The sequence below is a fragment of the Tarenaya hassleriana genome, unplaced genomic scaffold (genome assembly GCF_000463585.1).
Source record: "Tarenaya hassleriana unplaced genomic scaffold, ASM46358v1 Cleome3, whole genome shotgun sequence".
Taxonomy (NCBI): Eukaryota; Viridiplantae; Streptophyta; class Magnoliopsida; order Brassicales; family Cleomaceae; genus Tarenaya; species Tarenaya hassleriana.
Genome location: NW_010966177.1, coordinates 5,138,001 through 5,156,795, shown reverse-complemented (window position 1 = coordinate 5,156,795; position 18,795 = coordinate 5,138,001). Strand labels below are relative to the sequence as shown.

The window sequence follows — 18,795 nt, the reverse complement described above, 5'->3', positions numbered from 1 at the left end:
TCGAACAAAAATATAAGAAAAACTGTACATGTGAATCCCGTCGATTCCAATTTCTTGAGACTAGATTATAATTTTAATGTGTTTTCTTCTCAGATTTTAACCCAAAATGTTTTTTTTTTTTTCCATAGAATTGTATATTTTATTTTAAGTAAAAATAAATTGTATATATGTGGATGAAGAAAGGTCAAACAAGACTTTTTGTTTCGCTTCGGAATCGCCGTCTCAAAAGTTTCCTTCGTTATTATGGAAGAGAACGAGGGAGAGAAGAGTAATTTCACAAATGTTATTCTAAAATAGTAATTTGCCAATGGCAAATGATGCTCGTGGAACATTGAAAAGTCATTTCTCCCATGGGAGAGTAAAAAGCCCTTTCCCGATAAAATACTCACAAGGTCATATAAATTTATATCACTGATGATAGGATATTATATTCTTTATTTTCAAAATGTTTTGCATAGTTTCAGCGAAATTATTTTCTTAAAAATTTCACAGTGTTTATTTTTTATTTGCAAAGACTTTATAAAAGATTATTCTTTTTTAACTTATTTCTTTCGTCTTTCCAAAGCCGCAACATGTTTCGTATGGTACCCGGAAAACAGATATTCGACTTTAAACGAAAATGAAGACGGGTGTAATGAAATTAAAAACACATACAAGGGATTCGGGTTTGAATTTCATTTTATTAGTAAGAGTTATTCACGGATATCCCAAATATACAAAAAAAACCCCAAAATACCGCCAATTTTCTTTAAATTACTTACCAAAATATCTAAATTTTAACTTCAAAAATCAATATGTTTGAAAAAATTTATATGAATCTATAATCGTTCGAAAATATATCAATTTTTTATACTTTAAATGTATTTTTGGATCAAATAGTGTATAATTTTATGAATATTTAATTTAATTGTTCATACGGATATAGATACTCACGGATATCTGGCTTTCGGTCTCATGAAAAACCCTTGTTAACATTTACGGTAAGACCTCTCTACTCGCTGCAAGAAAAACTATTCAATGTGACGGAGGTTGCAACGAAATTCCCATCGCAACAGAAAATAGCGACATAATATGACGCAGTAGCGACAGAACTAGGGATTCGCATGATTGTCGAAATTTTTGTCCCAAGTTGGACAGAGTGTATTAGACATATATACAAATATTATGAGGAATAAAAATGACTATGGATACATTTTGTAATTTTTCTTTTGCCAATATATATTGATTCGTTCAATAAGACTAATCATTATTCCTTGTAGAAAAATTCAACAGTCATTAATTATTCAATGAGTTTCAAACCCATCGGTTGTATCATTGGTCTATTTTTTTTTTTTTTTTGTTATACTAAGTGGTCCTGAACGGCGTTCAACACAATACAAGCGTAACCACGTAAAATCGCACGTGACTTTGGGCATGTATATAATAATATACATATATATATATATATATGTATATGTTGTATCATGTATAAAGAACGGCTGAGACAGTGCCCGTAGGCTTTGATCGTAATAGATAAAAAAAAAAAAGATGGGTTGGTGGAAGGTGGAAGGCGTTGCGTACAAACCCCTTGACGACGCTGATTTCGACAGTCGCAGCGATCAAATGTACATCTCTCCCGATGTTAAAGGTCTCTGTCTGTTTTTTTTCTTTCTCCCTTATATATATATATATATATATATAAATTATAACCTTCTTGGATTTTTATTTTCTTCTGTTCCGATTTTTATAGTCTAATTTTCGTATTGAGTTGGCAATCTTTCAAACTCCCATAATATTTTCTATAGCGATGTGTAAATCTTCCGCTTTCTTTTTTTTTTCCTGCTATGTATTAGATTTTTGGATGAACACGACATGGTAAACTTCTATAAGAACATGAAATTAATAGGCAAATAATGTCATGAAACATCTGTTACATGAAATATATCGAGCATTTTACTGTTTTATAACAAACAGAAACCCATGAATCAATCACTTTATAACTCAAAACAAAGATATCTGAGGAAACTCGATTATATATATGGATGTGTGTGTGTGTGGACGGATATATATATATGTAATTCGAGTGTACGTATCTATGGTAACTTTTTTAAAATTAATTAATTCCTTTCGAAAAGTTTATATATTTTGATAATATATATATATATATATATATATATGTGTGTATATATAGCACCGAGAATGGCAGGTGTATTGGTGAAGATCTTCGCCTGGTTTGTGGAGGTCCCGGTTCTGGGTATGTTGCTGGTATATTTTGTTAAGAGGAAAAACTTCATCAATAAGGTAATCAATTGCAATCAATTAGTATTAATATCTTCTTCTTATTTTTATTTTTTCAGTTTCATGGACCGTTTCATATTTATCTTTCACATAAGTAGCGATATAACATTTGGGGTAAGATTTAAAAAAACTAATTAGATATATATTTCTTTTAAACCTAATTAACCTAATCCGAACCCGATATAAAAATAACTGAAAAGAACAAAGAAATAAAATTTTCGTTGCAAAATGAATATTATTTTTTTAGAAATAAACGAATTAAATAATAAATGAAACCATAGGATAACATAAAAATTGTAAATAGATCTACTAATTCCGGACGAATATGTGAATTGATAGGTGTGTTACTTGGAAACACCAAGGTCGCATATTTTTATAATGTCATAAAAAAAGTAAACGAATTTAATTAGATCCTTAATGACAAGTTGCTTTGGTTGCGTATTGTTGTTGAATGTACAAATCGAAACAATTACTCCTTAATTTTATTTATTATGTTAACTAAATTTTTTTTATGCCGAAAACTTATACGTTAAACCCACCGAGCTGCCATATTTTCTTAATTTTTTTGGTAATGGTAAATGTATTAATAATAAAAAAAATAAATTCTACTTATTACCCACCCCAAGCCTCAAAATCAAAGAAATAAAAATTCTACTACCCATATTTCAAAAAGAAAGTAATTTTATAATATTCATATCTATTAAGGAAATATATAAAAATCCATATAATTTTACTTGTTTAATACATTTTTTATTTTAACAAATAAATTTATATACTCTTGCATCTAATATTAAATGTAAACTTGGGAATTCATATTAAAAATTACCTTAACATGATAAAATTACATTACAAAAATTTAAGCTCAAAAACTATATCCAACGGCATATGTCCAAGTGATCTGAAAATTCGGACGGTCATCTCTTCTTGGTTTGAGTTGTAATTTAGTAGTACGCTTATTCATAACCCTTTAAAATTTTGATTTCTACGGAGAGATTGGAATTTGGTTACCGTAATTATAAGATACATAATTATTGATTACCTAAGATAAATCTTGCTCTTTCGAATTTATCGAGGTTTGAATATTGGATTGATGTTAAAAAATTTTGGTATTATATCTCTTGTCTATTTGAGACGGTAGTTCGGACGTTGTAATCCAAAAATTTTAGATTTATAGTGAATTTTTTCAATGGATTACGGTTCTATGATTTTTATTTTTTGTATCGAAGAAGTTTTTCACGTTAAATTAGTTGTCCCGTCTAAATTTTCTGATTTCGTTACTACTATATTATATGTTGTTACCCTAACGTATATATAAATGAGATATTTTCGTTTACCAATTTGTGATTTACGGTAAAAAAAAAAAAACCCAAACAGATATGGGAAGGAAGTTGTTGAGATATGGTTTTGGATCTTTCGGTTATAGTTTACTTAAATCCAATCCCGCCATAATGCGTTTTTTTAATATATTCACATTGCACAAATTTATGATGAGTCTAATGAATTAAAAGGGTGTGTTATCGTGGCAGTTCGTAACGGAGGCACGGCTCGAGGAATCACCCATGTTCATTCCTTCTCACTCCTTTCATCATGGTAACAGTAATAATAATAAGAAAAAAAATACCTTAAAAATTCTTTAACTTATAATTTTGGTGTAATATTAATTTCCGAACTTGTAGGTGTATCTATTTATTCTCGAACTTTTTTTTTTTTTTTTTTTAGATTTCGAAGAAAAACAAGTGAAAAACGTAGATCACGATTCTTCCCCTTCAAAACGAGTGAAAGAAGCTGTAGATTGCCTGCCTTGGGACACAAGAAACTCAACGGAAGGGACAGAAGTTGGGTTTCGCCACTGGACAGTACTTGACTATGCAAGAGCCTATTCCTCAGGAGACATAACTCCTACGATGGTAACGTTCTCACCATTTCTTTCGCAGAAAGTTTCCTTTTCGCCTTTCGGGTTCCGCTAAATTCTCTTCTGAAACCTTTTTGTTGAGGTTGCCGAGAGGTTTATAGCATCCGTTAAAGAATCCGACGGCTCGAATCTGGAAATGTCGTTCTTCGTCAGCTGTGATGCGAGCGACATTCTGAAACAAGCTAAGGAGTCAACTCTCAGATATAAAAAAGGTTTCCGTTTTGGATCTGCACGTAAATCTCATACCAGTGTGGTGCAATTCAAGCAACGCATATAATTCTTGCAGGAGAGCAAATCTCTGTTCTTGATGGAGTTCTTGTCGCTGTCAAAGACGAGATCGACTGTCTTCCATATCCAACCACAGGTTTGTCCTTTGTAGAAAGTGACGCTTCTTCATCAGTTGATGCTTGTCTGAAAATTCTGATATCTCTCTCTCTCTCTCTCTCTCTCTCTCTCTCTCTCTCTCTCTCTCTCTCTCTCTCTGCCTTGTTTGGTCTAGGAGGAACGAAGTGGCTGCAAAGATTCAGACAGTGCAGTAGGGATGCATGTTGCGTTGAGCGGCTAAGGCAATGTGGAGCCATACTCGTAGGAAAGACAAATATGCACGAGCTTGGCGCTGGAACAAGCGGCATCAATCCTCATTACGGGTAAGACTAAGGCCGTTAACCACTCGGGTTTCCGATCTTGCCTTCCGAAAATATGACAAAGCCGTACGTGTGGTTCTGTCTGAGCACAACAGGGCAACAAGAAATCCGTACAACAGAGTTAGGATTAGCGGAGGATCTTCAAGTGGGTCTGCTGCCGTCGTGGCTGCGGGATTGTGCCCAGTTGCCCTCGGTGTCGATGGCGGAGGTCATATTTCTGTATCACCTCCTTTTTTTCATCAAGTTTCAATTCAAGAAATCGATTTGAAAAAAGGTTTTCTTGTTCTTTCCTTTCCCCACAGGATCTGTGAGATTGCCTGCAGCACTTTGCGGCATTGTTGGATTTAAACCGACCTTTGGCCGTATTCCGCATTCGGGGTAGGAAAAACGGTTTTATTTCCTAATCACAGGAACATAATCTCTGTTGTGGTAACAGTTCCTGTGAGATTCTGTTCAATGTAGAGTCATTCCTTTGAACTGGACGCTTGGAATGGTCGGAGTTCTTGCAGCCACGGTAGAGGACGCGTTCATCGTGTAAGCGATCGCATATTACATAACCCCGAACGAATGCTTTCCGATTTCTTATTTCCTCGTTCCTCTTAGATACACAGCCATTAGCGGTCAGCTTCCATCAGAAGAGCCGATAACTTCACCGGTAAAATAAGCTTTTGATCTGATACAATCATTTGCCATAAACAATCTTTCTTTTCAGAGTCTCTTCTGTTTTAATCTTCTTCTCACTTGTACCAGCGGCGATTGTCGTTTCCGATGCTGAACTCAACGACGGGAATCACAGACATCCGACTGGCAAAATATGAAAAGGTTCGGCCTTGTTTTCGTCTTACTGATGCGATTTCTTTCTGTTTCAGATCTCATTTCTTCAGCATTTTTTCCCTTTTGTGTTGTTAGTGGTTCAATGACTGCAGCAGTGACATAAGACTATGTTGTTCCGAAGCTCTGCTTCGGCTCTGTGAAAACTACAACTGGAAGGTACAATTCATGAAACTTCTGTAACAAAAAACATCATCGTTTTCCGACTACGTGCGTTTTCATGTGTAAGAAAGACCGTCGAGGTGTCGATACCAGACATAGAAGCGATGCGTCTTGCTCACTATCTGACTATGGGTACTGAATGTATCGCTTCGCTCAGCTCATATCTCGGGAAAATGTGAGTGATGATGATGATGATGATGATGGATGGTTCGATACGATATTCGGGTTTCTGACACTGATGCTCTGCATTGAAACAGAAACTACTCCGAACTTGGATGGGACGTGAGAGTGGCTCTCGGTTTATATGGCGCTTTCAGCGGCAAAGACTATGTGATGGCTCAGAAAATGAGGTCAGTAACATAGAATCTTCTTAAAGTTTAACCAGTTGCTTGCACTAATGTCGTCCATCAATATAACAGGAACCGTCAGAAGCAAATTCATCGGAGAATATTTGAGAAGGCCGATGTTATCGTTGTGCCGACAACCGGGTATTCTTTGTTCATTTTGGTCATGCAAGCAGAGGCTCGAACAATTTCTGACAACAAAATTGATCTTTTTGTTTCCGAACAGTGTAACTGCTTACCCGATTCTGGATGATGCTCTTCAGACAGGTGAACTTGACTACATCAACGGAGGTAAATGTATTCATAAGATGTTGCCAGCCAATGCTCTCTCTTACAAATTTTCATGCTAATTCAAATGAGAATTCCCACAATTGCAGCTGCACTGGTTCAGTATCAGATAGCCGGAAATTTTCTCGGGTTACCCGCTGTAACTGTTCCGGTACATTCTGCAAAACCCGATCGGTATTCTCAAATCTTTCCGTTTCCCGATCCTCCGGAAACAGAAACAGAATTTCTTTATCTGCAGGTTGGATACGACAAAGACGGTTTGCCAATCGGTATTCAGTTCATAGGGAAGCCTTGGTCTGAAGCAACACTTATTCATCTCGCGTTCGCGATGCAGGTGCTTGCATCATCATTTGGTGCCATGTTCGAGATCATTTACGGAATATATTTCGATTCTAATTTGATCTGGTCGCAGGTCTTGTGCCGGCAAGACTGCAGAAAACCGGAGGTTTACTATGATCTGCTCAACAATAACTAATACAGCGGAGAGGTTTGTGTTGAAAACGGTTGCCTGTCTGAAAATAAGATTGTGTTTCGGCCCATCGCATGAAAACACTCGGACTATGTCCCTTTATAACATTCAGATGATGCTCGTGTTTCTGTTCTAAGTCCTGCAAAGTTGCAAACTTGTAATACGTAGATGCAACATACCCCGAAAGTAAATAAACCGATATCTGTAAGCAACAAGAAGGCAGTTGATGAGATGAAAAGGGTATTATTTTTCGATTTTTCACTGTAGTCTTGCTTTATATATATTCATGTATTTGCATATAGCTCTGTAGCATGTGCTTGATATTAACAGAGGTGAAATCAGATAATTTAAAAGAGAGAAAAAAAAGTTACATCCTCCTTACACTCTTGCCTCTGTTCAGAAACCTCTCGAGTCCGTTTCGGCTTCTTGAGGATGAATCGAATTGGGCCGAGGGAAGGGAAACCTCCTCATGGCTTCGGTTTCTCGGAGAATCGTTTATGTACTCTCTACTTCTATTAGAGGATTCGGAATTCGTTGTATTAGTTAGATTCAACTGACCATCATCCAGGTTCTTTTGAGTTGATGGGTCCTCAGATTCAAGCAAGAAATCTTCGAGCGTAGCGAGAGATTTCAACCGCTCGCCCAGGGAAGCTATTGTTTTCTGGCACTCTGCGAATTTGGCAGCTGCCGCTGCTAGTTCCTTATCCTGTCAATTCATGACAACGTAAGAAGTTTTAACAAACAAGAAACTTCATGTCCTGGAGGCTATGCTTATGCCAATAAGCAAGATAGTTTGCCGAGTAAATTCAAGGGCAATTTTTTTGTCAGCATAACGTTTTCCGAGAGGCGGTCTAAGTAGTTAACCCGCGATTGACCTTTATCTTGTCTACCTCTGTCTCGCATGAGAAATCGAATTCGGGATTTTGTGCATCTTGCATATAAATATTTTCCTCGTGTCAAGATTGGCCATTTGTGTGTTCATAAAGATGCATCTATGAATGCCACATTCAGAGCTGAGAAGATAAACTGACCTGCTTCAGCTTGAAATCATCATCAAACCCTTTCACATCGTAGAGTTCATCTTCCCCGTCTTGCAAAACTTCGTGCTTTAGTTTCGAGATCTCGTCCTTCAGTTCTTGGCACTGTGCCAAATGTTTGGACGATAAGACACGTTCCATTTCCACACTATCTTCCAAAGAAGAAATTTTCAGGGTTAAGGCTTTGGCCTCTGCTTCAACGTCTCTGAGCCTTGTCTCTGCCGTTTCCATCTTGAAGTTTGCAGCTTTTTCATTCTCCTCGGCCGCTTCTTTTGCATCATTTGCTAGACGGAGCAGAGTTTGAAGATCTGTTATTTTTTTCTCTGTGTCCCTAAGCCGATTTTGAGATGCCTCAAGCTGCTTCTTGGTCCCATTTAAACAGATGGCCAGTTCCAGCTTTTCTGCTTTTGTTGTCTCTAGATCCGAAGAATTCACTTGCGCTTTGTTTAGCTGATTTTGCAGATCCTCGAGTTGCTTTTCTGATTCCGCCAGAGACATCTCTAGTTCCTGATTCCGAGTGCTCATTTTCCTCAACTCGGATAGCTTCCCCTCTGTATCCCTTAATTGACTTTGCAATGCCTCGATCTGAGTTCGGGATTCATCCAGAGCCATTTCCAGCTGCAGCTTTTCCACCTCTACCATCTCTACCTTCTCCTCAAGCTCAGAGATCCTACAAAGTGAGGTTTCGAGTTCATGCTTTAATTGAGCATTGGGCTTCTCTGATGCCTTGCCAGATTCTGAATGCCTGTTTCCCAGTTCAGGATCCGGAAGAGCCGCAAGCTTTTCCATTTCAAGAAAATCATCCATGAGATTGATTTCTACCTTAGGAGAATTCAGGGTTTTTCTGATAACCTTCTCAGAGGTGCTGAGCTCGGTGTCACAACGTGTCTTGCTCGTATCATTTTCAGTCGAAGACAATTTCTCGCTGTCATCGAATTGGTTATCTAGTTGAGATTTCCGATCATGGTAATTCGACGATTTCCTTGCCATGGCTTTCAATTTCCTGCACTCTGCTTCAAGCTTAGTCAACTTTTTTATGCCCTCCAACTGTTGTTTACTAGCAGATTCAGCTGCTTGAGTGCTCAAGTCCCTCTCTATGGTTCTAATCTCCAGCTCCTCGGATTTCGAAACAAGTTGAAGCTTCAAAGTTGAGTTTTCTCTCTCTAAAAGCTCGAGTTTCGGGTGAAGGTCGTTGTAAACTGATGCAGCAGCCCCCTCCTTGGCTCTGAGCTCCTCGACTTGGGTCTCGAGCTCAGACTTCCTAATTTCCAACTCTTGGCATCTCTTGTTGACAGCTTCTTGGATCTTCTGATCTTGATCCTCTCTTCCTTGCCGGAGTTGCCTGACACATTCTTTCAGTGCACAATCGAGATGGCCAACCCGATCCTCGAGAGCTGAATTCTTACTCACAGAAGCTTCAAGTTGTTGCTTTAGAGCGGAAACTTCCTTTTCCGCCTTTTCCCAGCCTAGCACCCAAAGAACCGATACAAAAGAAGGAGAAACATGGTAATGCACATTCATCCATAACCAACGGGCAGCACAAAGAACATCGAGTTCGACGTCTCATACGTACCCGAGACAGCTTCCTCGGCCACCCTGGCATGCTGCTTGACAAGCTCCTCTTTGAGACTGACATTCAGAAGAGCAGAGGAGAGTTTCTCAGACAGGGTCTTGATGTCGGCTGTGACATCCTCCTCCATTGTTGCAGCTTTAGAGGTTAAGTCTGGTGATTGTGATCTCTGAGGATTCACAAACCAAGAAACAGCACATCAATTGCTACTAGGTGAGGCTTAGGGAGGGCACAGAACTATTAAGAACAAAACCCATATGTCGTCTACCAATGTATGTCTTTTGGGTGCATTCTAATTTGTGAAGAAATCTATGGATAACACAATCACGATCGGATGTTACCTGATCATCTGAAAATCTCTCGGAATGGGAAGAAATGGAACCCGAACTCTCTGTTTCGCCGGGGCTTTTCTCCGACGACTTTCTTCGCCATAGCCAACTCCTCCGATCCATCTTCGACCACCTAAAATTCAGACTCCCATCTCAGTTTATTTCGAACATAAGCCGTTTCTGGTGGGCGATTTCTGATCTCCCTTAGAATCTACTCCCCGACCAAATCGGCCACTAACTAGAAAATCTTCAAGCGGAATTTCCCGAGATTCGAATTTCCGGTTTGGTGATTGCTTGAGGTGTAAAACTTGAGCAACCTCTTAACGTAACATGGCACCAAACAAGTACCTCAAAATTCACGCCATCAGAGAAGATTCAGTGGAGAAACTGGCCCGGAAAGTCTAGCACCCATGTTCTGAAAAGAACAGCGAAGAAAAATGAAACCATCAGCGAAGGAAACAGCTAAGAGATTGAGACCCACATGAGAAAATGTGAAAAGGAAAACGAAAAATGCCAAACACCTTTTTCTTTTTCCCCCCCTTTTTTCAGTTCTTTCAGAAATTCGCCATTACTGTTACAGCCAAACACACAGAAACAACAGGAAAGCTAAAAAGGAATGGGGGAAGAAGATGACGATGAAAGATATTGCGCAACGTGATTATCAAAAATTGTAGAGGAAGAAGAAGAAGAAGAATCTTCTTTGATCTGATTTCATCGAAAAGTCTGGCACAGATCTGTGAATGTCAGTAGAAATCCGGGGATTTGAAGTTCTGAATGTGCGGACAGTTTGTAAATTAGGATTTTTTTTTTGGCGGATAATTGATTTATTTAATTTAATAATCTTCTAATTGGTTAACAATTATTATTATTTTCGTAATATAAATGATTTTGGCTTAATTTATTCGGATTCTGTTTTGATTTGATTGTTTTTCTACGACTGAGACATTTCGTGACCCATTTGCCTATTGGTCCAGACATTCGACTCCTATCTCCGGTGGTGTATATCTCAAAAAGATTAATTGGGTAATATTAATACTATTATAAAATCAAGTTTTAATTACATACAAAAAATTATTAGAAGACTAACCATATTTTAACCAATTTTCTTCAAAAAAAATTGATTGGGCATTTTTATCTTCGTATATGTATAGTTGTATATATACATCAACCCACGTCCGACCACGATCTTCCACATAATCAATAATCTCTTTCTTCATTCTTCAACTATGATTATATGTGTACACATTCCATTTTGTACACATTGACGCGATAAACTTGAAAAATTTCTCCGTTTATATTTTAAAACAACCAAATGGTCTCTCTAAATGGTCCGAACTCATTAATAAAAATTAATTTTATATCCAAAATTGAATGGTTCAACTGATATGATATGGAGTGGAGCAAAAACATCTTTTCTAACATTTAGAGTTGATATTCGCCTTTGTGTTTTTCCGGTCCTTTCGAAAATAAATTTGGTCCAGACATTCGATTTATAAATAAATAAATAAACAATTTTCTCATTTGGTGTTTAGATCCTTTGTGTTCAATTGTCTGCATCGCAAATATTGTCACTTGACTACAAGAAAGAACGCTTCAATAACTAAATGATATGTATTTGTTAGATTCAGAAAAGGTCAGTTTATTTTCCAAGCATACTAATCTTTCCAAAAAAAAATTTGGAAAAATTTCATATAAATACTCTAATTGTCAAAATATATCAAATAAATAACTTAATTTTTAATTCGATAATATCATACTCTAAAATTTTAAAACATATCAAGTTAATGTATCAACTCTTAAAAATGTGTAAAATTGACTTTGAAATTAAGAGTAATTCCCAACCAAGTTCCAAACCGATTTAGACTTTTTTTAACAAACCTATAAAGGTGTTGATTAGGAATTGACTTCAATTTCAGAAGTTGATATATTAATTTGACATATTTTAATATTTGGGATATTATATTATCAAATTAAAATTAATGTATTTATTTGACACATTTTAAAAAGCCGGCATATTTATATGAGATTTTCTTTTAAAAAAATCATCAATAGTTTTCTCGAGTGTGTTGTTCGTATGAGTATATCTTTCATATATAATGTTTTAGTGGGAGATTGATACTATTTTTGTAAAGAAATAAAGGTTTTGCATAACTTTGGTTAAGGTGAATTTCGCTTTTTAAAACAATTAAGATGTTGATCTAACAAAAAATAACCGGTAAAAAAATACGTATGTTTATATTTATCCATAATCGTAATTTTTATATTGCAACCCTTAACAATGTATTTGGATATTTTGATACATCTTGTCATGAAATACTACGAATACTATTATAGTTATCAGATAATTCAACCGATAAAATGAAGATAAAATATATGTTTTGTTCCAAATTTGAACTTTAAATTTGGAAAGAAACGTATATTATAAATCATATGGCTAACTCACAATTCTAAAATTAATATGGTTCTTAGATCAGTATGTTTTCATAGATGAAATTGTTGAATTGTTGATAAGAATAACAAATATGAAATCGAAATTGTTATACATACCAACCAGTGATTATATGTGTAGGTCTGAATGGGTTATAGATTGTTGGATTATTTTCAATAATCATTACGTGAGCCAACACATATCAAATCAGATCTGTATTAATTGGATCAATTATGTCATCTAAATAAGTTTGTAATATAAATTGTATCTAAAAAAAAAAAGTATAGAGACTAACTTGTGGATACCATAAGATAATTTTATTTTAATTCATTAATTGGTAGAATCTTGAAATAAACGATAGTGGTCTCTTATTCAAACCTTGTGTAAAATTTTAATTTTAATAGAAAACTTTTTTTTAATCTTCGTAATGAAACCAACACACCGAATAACTAGTAACTATTCGATTTCGTAAGAATTAAATTACCTTCTTTCACTCGATTATTATTATTATTTTTTCATATCACAACATGATCAGATATAAAATTGTACATTTTGACTTTTAATTTATTTATTTTTTCTAGAAATTTTTTGAAGTTGTTTCTAGATCTTCAATTATCACTTCCCCCACTAATCTCCATTTCTTTTTCGTTTAGTCAAGGCCTTTTTTTTTCGTTTTAAACATGACAAAAAAAAATTAGTGAAAAAAAAGACATATTTCATTTTCGGTAGAGCTAAAACAAATAAATTAAATGTGATTCAATTTGTGAAGGGGAAAAAATGCTAATTCAATTTCTTTTTTTTTTTAAAAAAATCCCTTTTCCCCGTCCCCCAACGCGATTCAATTTCCAACAATTATGAATTGATATCATAATCTTGTCCTGTGGGGGAGAAGTGGGAAAATTTCCAGGGACGCCATGGACATTGAAACTGTGAAACGATATCTAGAAGGGAAAGCAGGCGATGAAGGCGACGACAGCAGTGGATCCAAAAATACGATGCCAGACAGATTCTTTGAGCGGTTTTTTGCGGGATGCCTTAAAATTGAGCTGATCGAGCGTGGTCGCGTCATCTGCTCCATGAAAGTCCCTCCTCGTCTCCTGGTAAAACCTCTCTTTCTTGGGCATTTTTATCTTCGTATATGTATAGTTGTATATATACATCAACCCACGTCCGACCACGATCTTCCACATAATCAATAATCTCTTTCTTCATTCTTCAACTATGCTTTCCCTTTTTCTGCGTAAACCCTAAATCTAATTCCGATCAGCGGTCTGTTTGGTTTCCGGAAAAGCTCTGGAAATGGGGTTTATCAAAGAGTTTGTTACTAAAATTGCTTCAATCCGTCCTCATGTAGTCGTCTACTCTAATTTCGAACGGGGCTGTTTGTTTTCCCGGGAATATTTTCCAATCTGGGTTTTTTTTTGTGGAAGAAATCGATAACTTCAATTTTGGTGGAATTCAGATTTTGGTTTTCCAATTTTGGTGGAACTCAGAATTCAGGTAATTTCTTGCACGGCGGAGCGACGGCGACGCTGGTGGATCTGGTAGGTTCTGCAGTGATATTCACTCTCGGAGCTCCACAGACGGGAGTTTCGGTCGAGATCAATGTTTCATACCTTGACGCTGCTTATGTTGATGTAAGTTTTCTTCCTTCTCTTAAATTCCCTTTACTGTTTGGTTGGGTCTGAAATCATCGACATCGGCATCAACATCAAACATCATCAACATGGCCTTGATGCCAAGTGATAATGTACTCAAACACTCAAATTCTATTTCTTTGGCAAAAATCAAGTACACTTGGTTTTAGCATTCAACCACATGTTTCACTGCCTCTAAACAAAACATCTTACCACAAGAAATTCTGTTAATGCATACACTCTTTGTGTCGTGCGCACCCTGTGTAACTCGAGAATCGTCTAGACAATCTGATCGGTTCGCCTGTTATTTTAAAGCCCACATCAAATACAACATATTATCTCTCAAGTAACTCTCACTATTGTTTTCCATACATATAGTTCTCACACAAGTTTGCTCTCCACTCTCTTTTCTTGTAAAAACTCGACACGCCCTATGATTGTGCACGCTTCCTTTATGTAGCCATCCTCTTGTTGTGTTTCCATTTTCTTGCACAATATTCGACTTCCCTTTGCGTTGAGATTTCTTCCTTTTTGTTTGCTCTTTCCATTTATTTAATATGTCAAGTTCCCACTGTTGCTCCATTTGCATTTTCCTTCAAACTGTCATGTTGTCTTTTTTTTTATTGAATCTTCTAGATGTTGAATATGTTCTTTCCATACATTAACATATCCAAACTATGTCTTAGGATGAGGAGCATCTCGATTTTTTCTCCCCGTGTTTGGTACCATGATATTATGCAGATTGAGAACTGGAAATGATGTGAATGCAATCTGCCAAGTAGGAAAAATTGCAGAAGATGAGCAAATTGAAGAGAAAGAGGAAGCCAATCACAATTTTTCTATACGTTACAAGATTGTTGTTGATGCAGAAGATTGATCTGCTATATAATTGCCAACTTGGGTTCAACTTGTTTGCCTCGGAAACATTGAAAAGGAACAGCATTTACATGAATTCAGATCTGACAATACTTGTAGCACAACTCTTTTACTGATAGAACTGCGAGTACAAAAGTTGGATCATTGATTTCCTCCTTACTTTGTGCTCTCTCTTTTATTACAGGAGGAGATAGAGATTGAAGCCAAATCGCTGCGTGTCGGTAAGGCTGTTGCTGTCGTGAGCGTCGAACTGAGGAAGAAGAAGACTGGCAAGATTATAGCTCAAGGCCGCCATACCAAATACCTAGCTATCACTAGTAAGCTCTGAAGGGTCTCTCTGGTTTTAATGGCTTCTTTCTCTATACTTTTTTTTTTTACCGTCAATGGCCTTTTTTTTTACAATAATTCATCACATTAGTGTATAATGAATTAAAATGCTCGTCTTTAAACGAAAATTCGAAATAAAAATAAACATATATTTTATTTCAATTTGTTTTGTTCACTTTTGACTCGTAGTTACTACTACTAGGGTCCGATGACGATCTCTTAAGATTTTATTAATTATTTAATTAATAATTTATAAAGATAAAATGGTATCAGGATAAGATTTATGTTGGCTGAAATAAATCGCTCTTTTTGTTTATTTTTCCCTTGAATAAATCGAATCCATCAAACAAAAATCTCTCAGTATACTCCTAATAAAATTGAAGTAAAATAACTGCTTGGCAATATAAAAATATATGAAAGAAATCAAATTTAGGGATTGAATGGATAGATATTTGGGTTTTTGGAATCCAAAAAAGTAAAAAATATCCAATCAAAATTTAATAGATTTCTTTTTTAAAAAACTTGGTAAATTATTTTATTGAAAAAAACAATTAAAAACCAAAATTTTTTATTTTTGTTGGATTTTCACGTGAAAACATGATTTTTTTATTTGATTTTTTTATGTAAAATTAATTATATAAAACATATTCATTGTCCTAATGCTTGAGCTTTCGTGGTGAAATCATCGGATATCTTCTCCTACATCGATAAATATACATTTGTATCTTGTGTATAAATCATCTTATTGTCAAATTTGAGCATTTAAAGTTAAAGAAAAAATTATCTGTTTATTTCAAATGAAGAAATTAAAAAAGAAAGAAAGAAATCTATTACCAAATTAAACCAAATCAAATCCATTTAAATTAAATAAAATTATATCAAATTGATAGCAACCATCCACACCTTCCATATTTATTACAAATAAACGAGAAATTAAAGGGAAACACAGAAATTTGTCATCAATGTGACCTCCTCTCGCTTCATTTTTTTTAATAATCGTTTGCTCTTAAGTCTTTCTTTAGCATCAGATTTTTTTGGTTCAACGCCACTAACTCATTTTTGTAACGCATGAACAGTACTTTTAATTAAATGACAGCTTTGACGTTAGAAAAGACCGTTGAATTTCCTGCAATCGGTTCGTCTCTATTATTATTATTATTATTATTGACACCCTAATGTATTTATATTCTACACCTGAAATATTATAATTTAATTATTAAAATAATAAAAATTTTAAAATATGATTTGATAGTATAAATAAAAATTTTCTAGTATTTTCTATTTTTCAATTTGGATATCCCTATATTTCTATTAAAATTTTTTCTACATCTAATCATTGAATGCATGTGAAGGAGGAGAACTGTATTATAATTAACTCTTTTTCTTACAGATGCACCGAAATCAATTGAATTTCATGATTGACGTTTTAATTAGGCTAAATTAATATTATTCGGTGTGTGTGTGTGTGTGTGTGTTTTGTTACTTTGGTAAAAAGATATTCATGTTGGTGCATTAGGTACGCAAAAAATAACATTACCATTATTTTTTTCTCTTTGTGCTTTTTCTCCTATTGGCCCATGCCCTTAACTTTCTTTTCTATATATATATATATATATAAAAACTTCTCTACCCAATAATAAACACATAACTCCATATACAATGATATATGTATATCTATATATATATATATATATACACACGTTATGAACCCACAGTTCTTTGATTAAGCTTGAGAGTACAGATGGAGAAGTACGAGATGATGAAGGATTTGGGTTCTGGGAATTTCGGGTTTGCTCGCCTTATGCGTCACAAGGAAACAAAGGAGCTCGTTGCAGTGAAATTCATCGACCGAGGCTACAAGGTTTCACTTAAATTTTTTTTAAAAAAAGAATCATCGATCCACAGCTTATTTTCTTTCAGTTTACCCATAATTTACTTTATTTGTTTGTATTCTTAGTTCATGTTGCATCTCATTCGAATTTCTTCTGAGAAATATGAAAAGAAAAACGTGAGCATCGATTAGGGCTGAAAGATCACAAGCTCGATAGGGTAATTGATCAGCATGCAAAGCATGAGCATGGCTTAGATCAAAATTAAGATTTTTTTTTTAAAAACCTTTTTTTCTTTCGTTTTTTTTTCTGTTTTTCGAATGTCTTGTTGATGAATCTGTCCGTTTTTTTTATAACCAAACGAATGATTAACAGATAGACGAGAACGTTGCGAGGGAAATAATCAACCATAGATCTCTCAAGCATCCTAATATTATCCGTTTTAAGGAGGTAAGTGCAGTAATTTTTATATTATTTTTTTAAAAAAAAAATTGTAATTGGATATCTTGAATCGAAACTCATACTAATCTCGAAAAATTTTGTACAAATGTTTTTCTCCAAATTTTAAAATTTAAATTCGGAACAAAACAACGTTTAAAATTATCTTAAGTTTGGAATTTTTTTAAAAGTTAATTTGTTTTTTTTGTGGTTCATGTACGGAATAGGTGGTTCTGACGCCGACGCATCTCGGCATTGTGATGGAATTCGCAGCCGGCGGAGAGCTGTTCGACCGAATTTGCAACGCCGGTAGATTTAGCGAAGCCGAGGTATGAAAATGAAATGGTCAAACTTAATTTCAACGGGGTTAGGGTTGGTCAACGTTTTCGGATACTCAAACAATTCGGAATCTAGTTGATATTACATTTAAGTTAGATTCGGATTTGGATTTTGTATTTATTAAAACTTTCGAAATATCCTTTGTATTTATCAAAAAATAAGAAATTACTTTTAGTTACAAAATTTTCTTTTAATCTTTCTCAAAATTATGGAATTATTTTAATTTTTTAATAACAAGAATACCCATTCTATTTATTAGAAATTACAAAATTATCCTTACTTTTTTTTTGTTAATTTCAATTTAAATATTTATAAATATTAAAAAATTATATTGGCAAATACGATTGTGACAAGATCGAACTTGATAAAAATTTAAATAACCTAAGTTCATAGGGGTTATGTTTTTGGCCCCTTTCCACTTGCTCCATAAGGTCAAGTCATTTCACATTTTCAACTGATTACAATTCACATATTTGCTTTTTTATTAATTAATTCCTTTCAGGCAAGATATTTCTTTCAGCAGCTCATTTGTGGGGTCCATTACCTGCATACTATGGTAATTATTATTTACTTTTCTCCTCTCTTAATTTTCCAAATTTTTTTACCCTAAATATGACTATACTGCAGCAAAAATGCATACGTAGCAAAACGATGTAACGCAGCAATGAACCACAAAATAAAATAAATAATATATGCCCTAAAAGTATTTTGGGGATACTCTTAGTTACATCCGGAATTCAAATAAAAGTAAATTAAACCATATGAAGTTAGTTATACGACTGACCTCAATAAAAATTTAAAAATCAATATACATTTTCCTCTGAATCTTTTGAAACTTCGCAGCAAATATGCCACAGAGATCTGAAACTGGAGAACACGTTGCTCGACGGAAGCCCAGCCCCTCGTCTGAAAATCTGCGATTTTGGCTACTCCAAGGTTTTTTAAAATTTTTATTTCGTTGGTTTTCGAAAATGGTTAATGATGAATCGACGTAATTTTCTAATTCGAAAACTCTGTGTAATATATATATATATATATATATATATATATAGTACCGT

At 34.8% G+C, this 18,795-nt stretch overlaps 4 protein-coding genes across 5 annotated transcripts in view; 3 read left to right on the top strand and 1 right to left on the bottom strand.

Moving 5' to 3' along the window:
• Positions 1-1,484: 1,484 nt before the first annotated feature.
• On the top strand, positions 1,485-7,181 carry LOC104819480 (fatty acid amide hydrolase-like). Its single transcript, XM_010549567.1, has 20 exons — positions 1,485-1,627; positions 2,171-2,280; positions 3,804-3,867; positions 3,997-4,184; positions 4,272-4,401; positions 4,476-4,553; positions 4,689-4,836; positions 4,929-5,041; positions 5,136-5,211; positions 5,296-5,367; positions 5,437-5,488; positions 5,584-5,655; positions 5,743-5,823; positions 5,898-6,001; positions 6,084-6,176; positions 6,246-6,314; positions 6,397-6,461; positions 6,548-6,609; positions 6,697-6,792; positions 6,871-7,181. Exons 1-20 carry the CDS (start codon positions 1,528-1,530, stop codon positions 6,931-6,933), a joined length of 1,836 nt encoding a protein of 611 aa, XP_010547869.1. The 5' UTR covers positions 1,485-1,527; the 3' UTR covers positions 6,934-7,181.
• LOC104819481 (filament-like plant protein 3) lies at positions 7,155-10,626 on the bottom strand. 2 transcript variants are annotated; one of them, XM_010549569.1, is made up of 6 exons: positions 10,385-10,626; positions 10,212-10,278; positions 9,876-9,996; positions 9,538-9,703; positions 7,959-9,430; positions 7,155-7,633 (listed from the first exon to the last, which is right to left on the bottom strand). In XM_010549569.1, exons 3-6 carry the CDS (start codon positions 9,984-9,986, stop codon positions 7,295-7,297), a joined length of 2,088 nt encoding a protein of 695 aa, XP_010547871.1. In that variant the 5' UTR covers positions 9,987-9,996; positions 10,212-10,278; positions 10,385-10,626; the 3' UTR covers positions 7,155-7,294. The 2 variants fall into 2 exon arrangements, with proteins under 2 accessions (XP_010547871.1, XP_010547870.1); XM_010549568.1 differs by having other exon boundaries at positions 9,876-10,278.
• Positions 10,627-13,080: 2,454 nt separating this feature from the next.
• Positions 13,081-15,287, top strand: LOC104819478 (acyl-coenzyme A thioesterase 13). Its single transcript, XM_010549566.2, has 3 exons — positions 13,081-13,391; positions 13,785-13,928; positions 14,989-15,287. Exons 1-3 carry the CDS (start codon positions 13,206-13,208, stop codon positions 15,130-15,132), a joined length of 474 nt encoding a protein of 157 aa, XP_010547868.1. The 5' UTR covers positions 13,081-13,205; the 3' UTR covers positions 15,133-15,287.
• A 1,492-nt stretch (positions 15,288-16,779) lies between these two features.
• Positions 16,780-18,795, top strand: part of LOC104819477 (serine/threonine-protein kinase SRK2J) — a 4,782-nt gene continuing 2,766 nt past the window's right edge. The window contains exons 1-5 of the mRNA XM_010549565.1: positions 16,780-16,992; positions 17,336-17,410; positions 17,626-17,727; positions 18,240-18,293; positions 18,581-18,673. Of these exons, the coding sequence (XP_010547867.1) occupies positions 16,873-16,992; positions 17,336-17,410; positions 17,626-17,727; positions 18,240-18,293; positions 18,581-18,673 (444 nt within the window). The 5' untranslated portion in view covers positions 16,780-16,872. The remainder of the gene's footprint in view (positions 16,993-17,335; positions 17,411-17,625; positions 17,728-18,239; positions 18,294-18,580; positions 18,674-18,795) is intronic.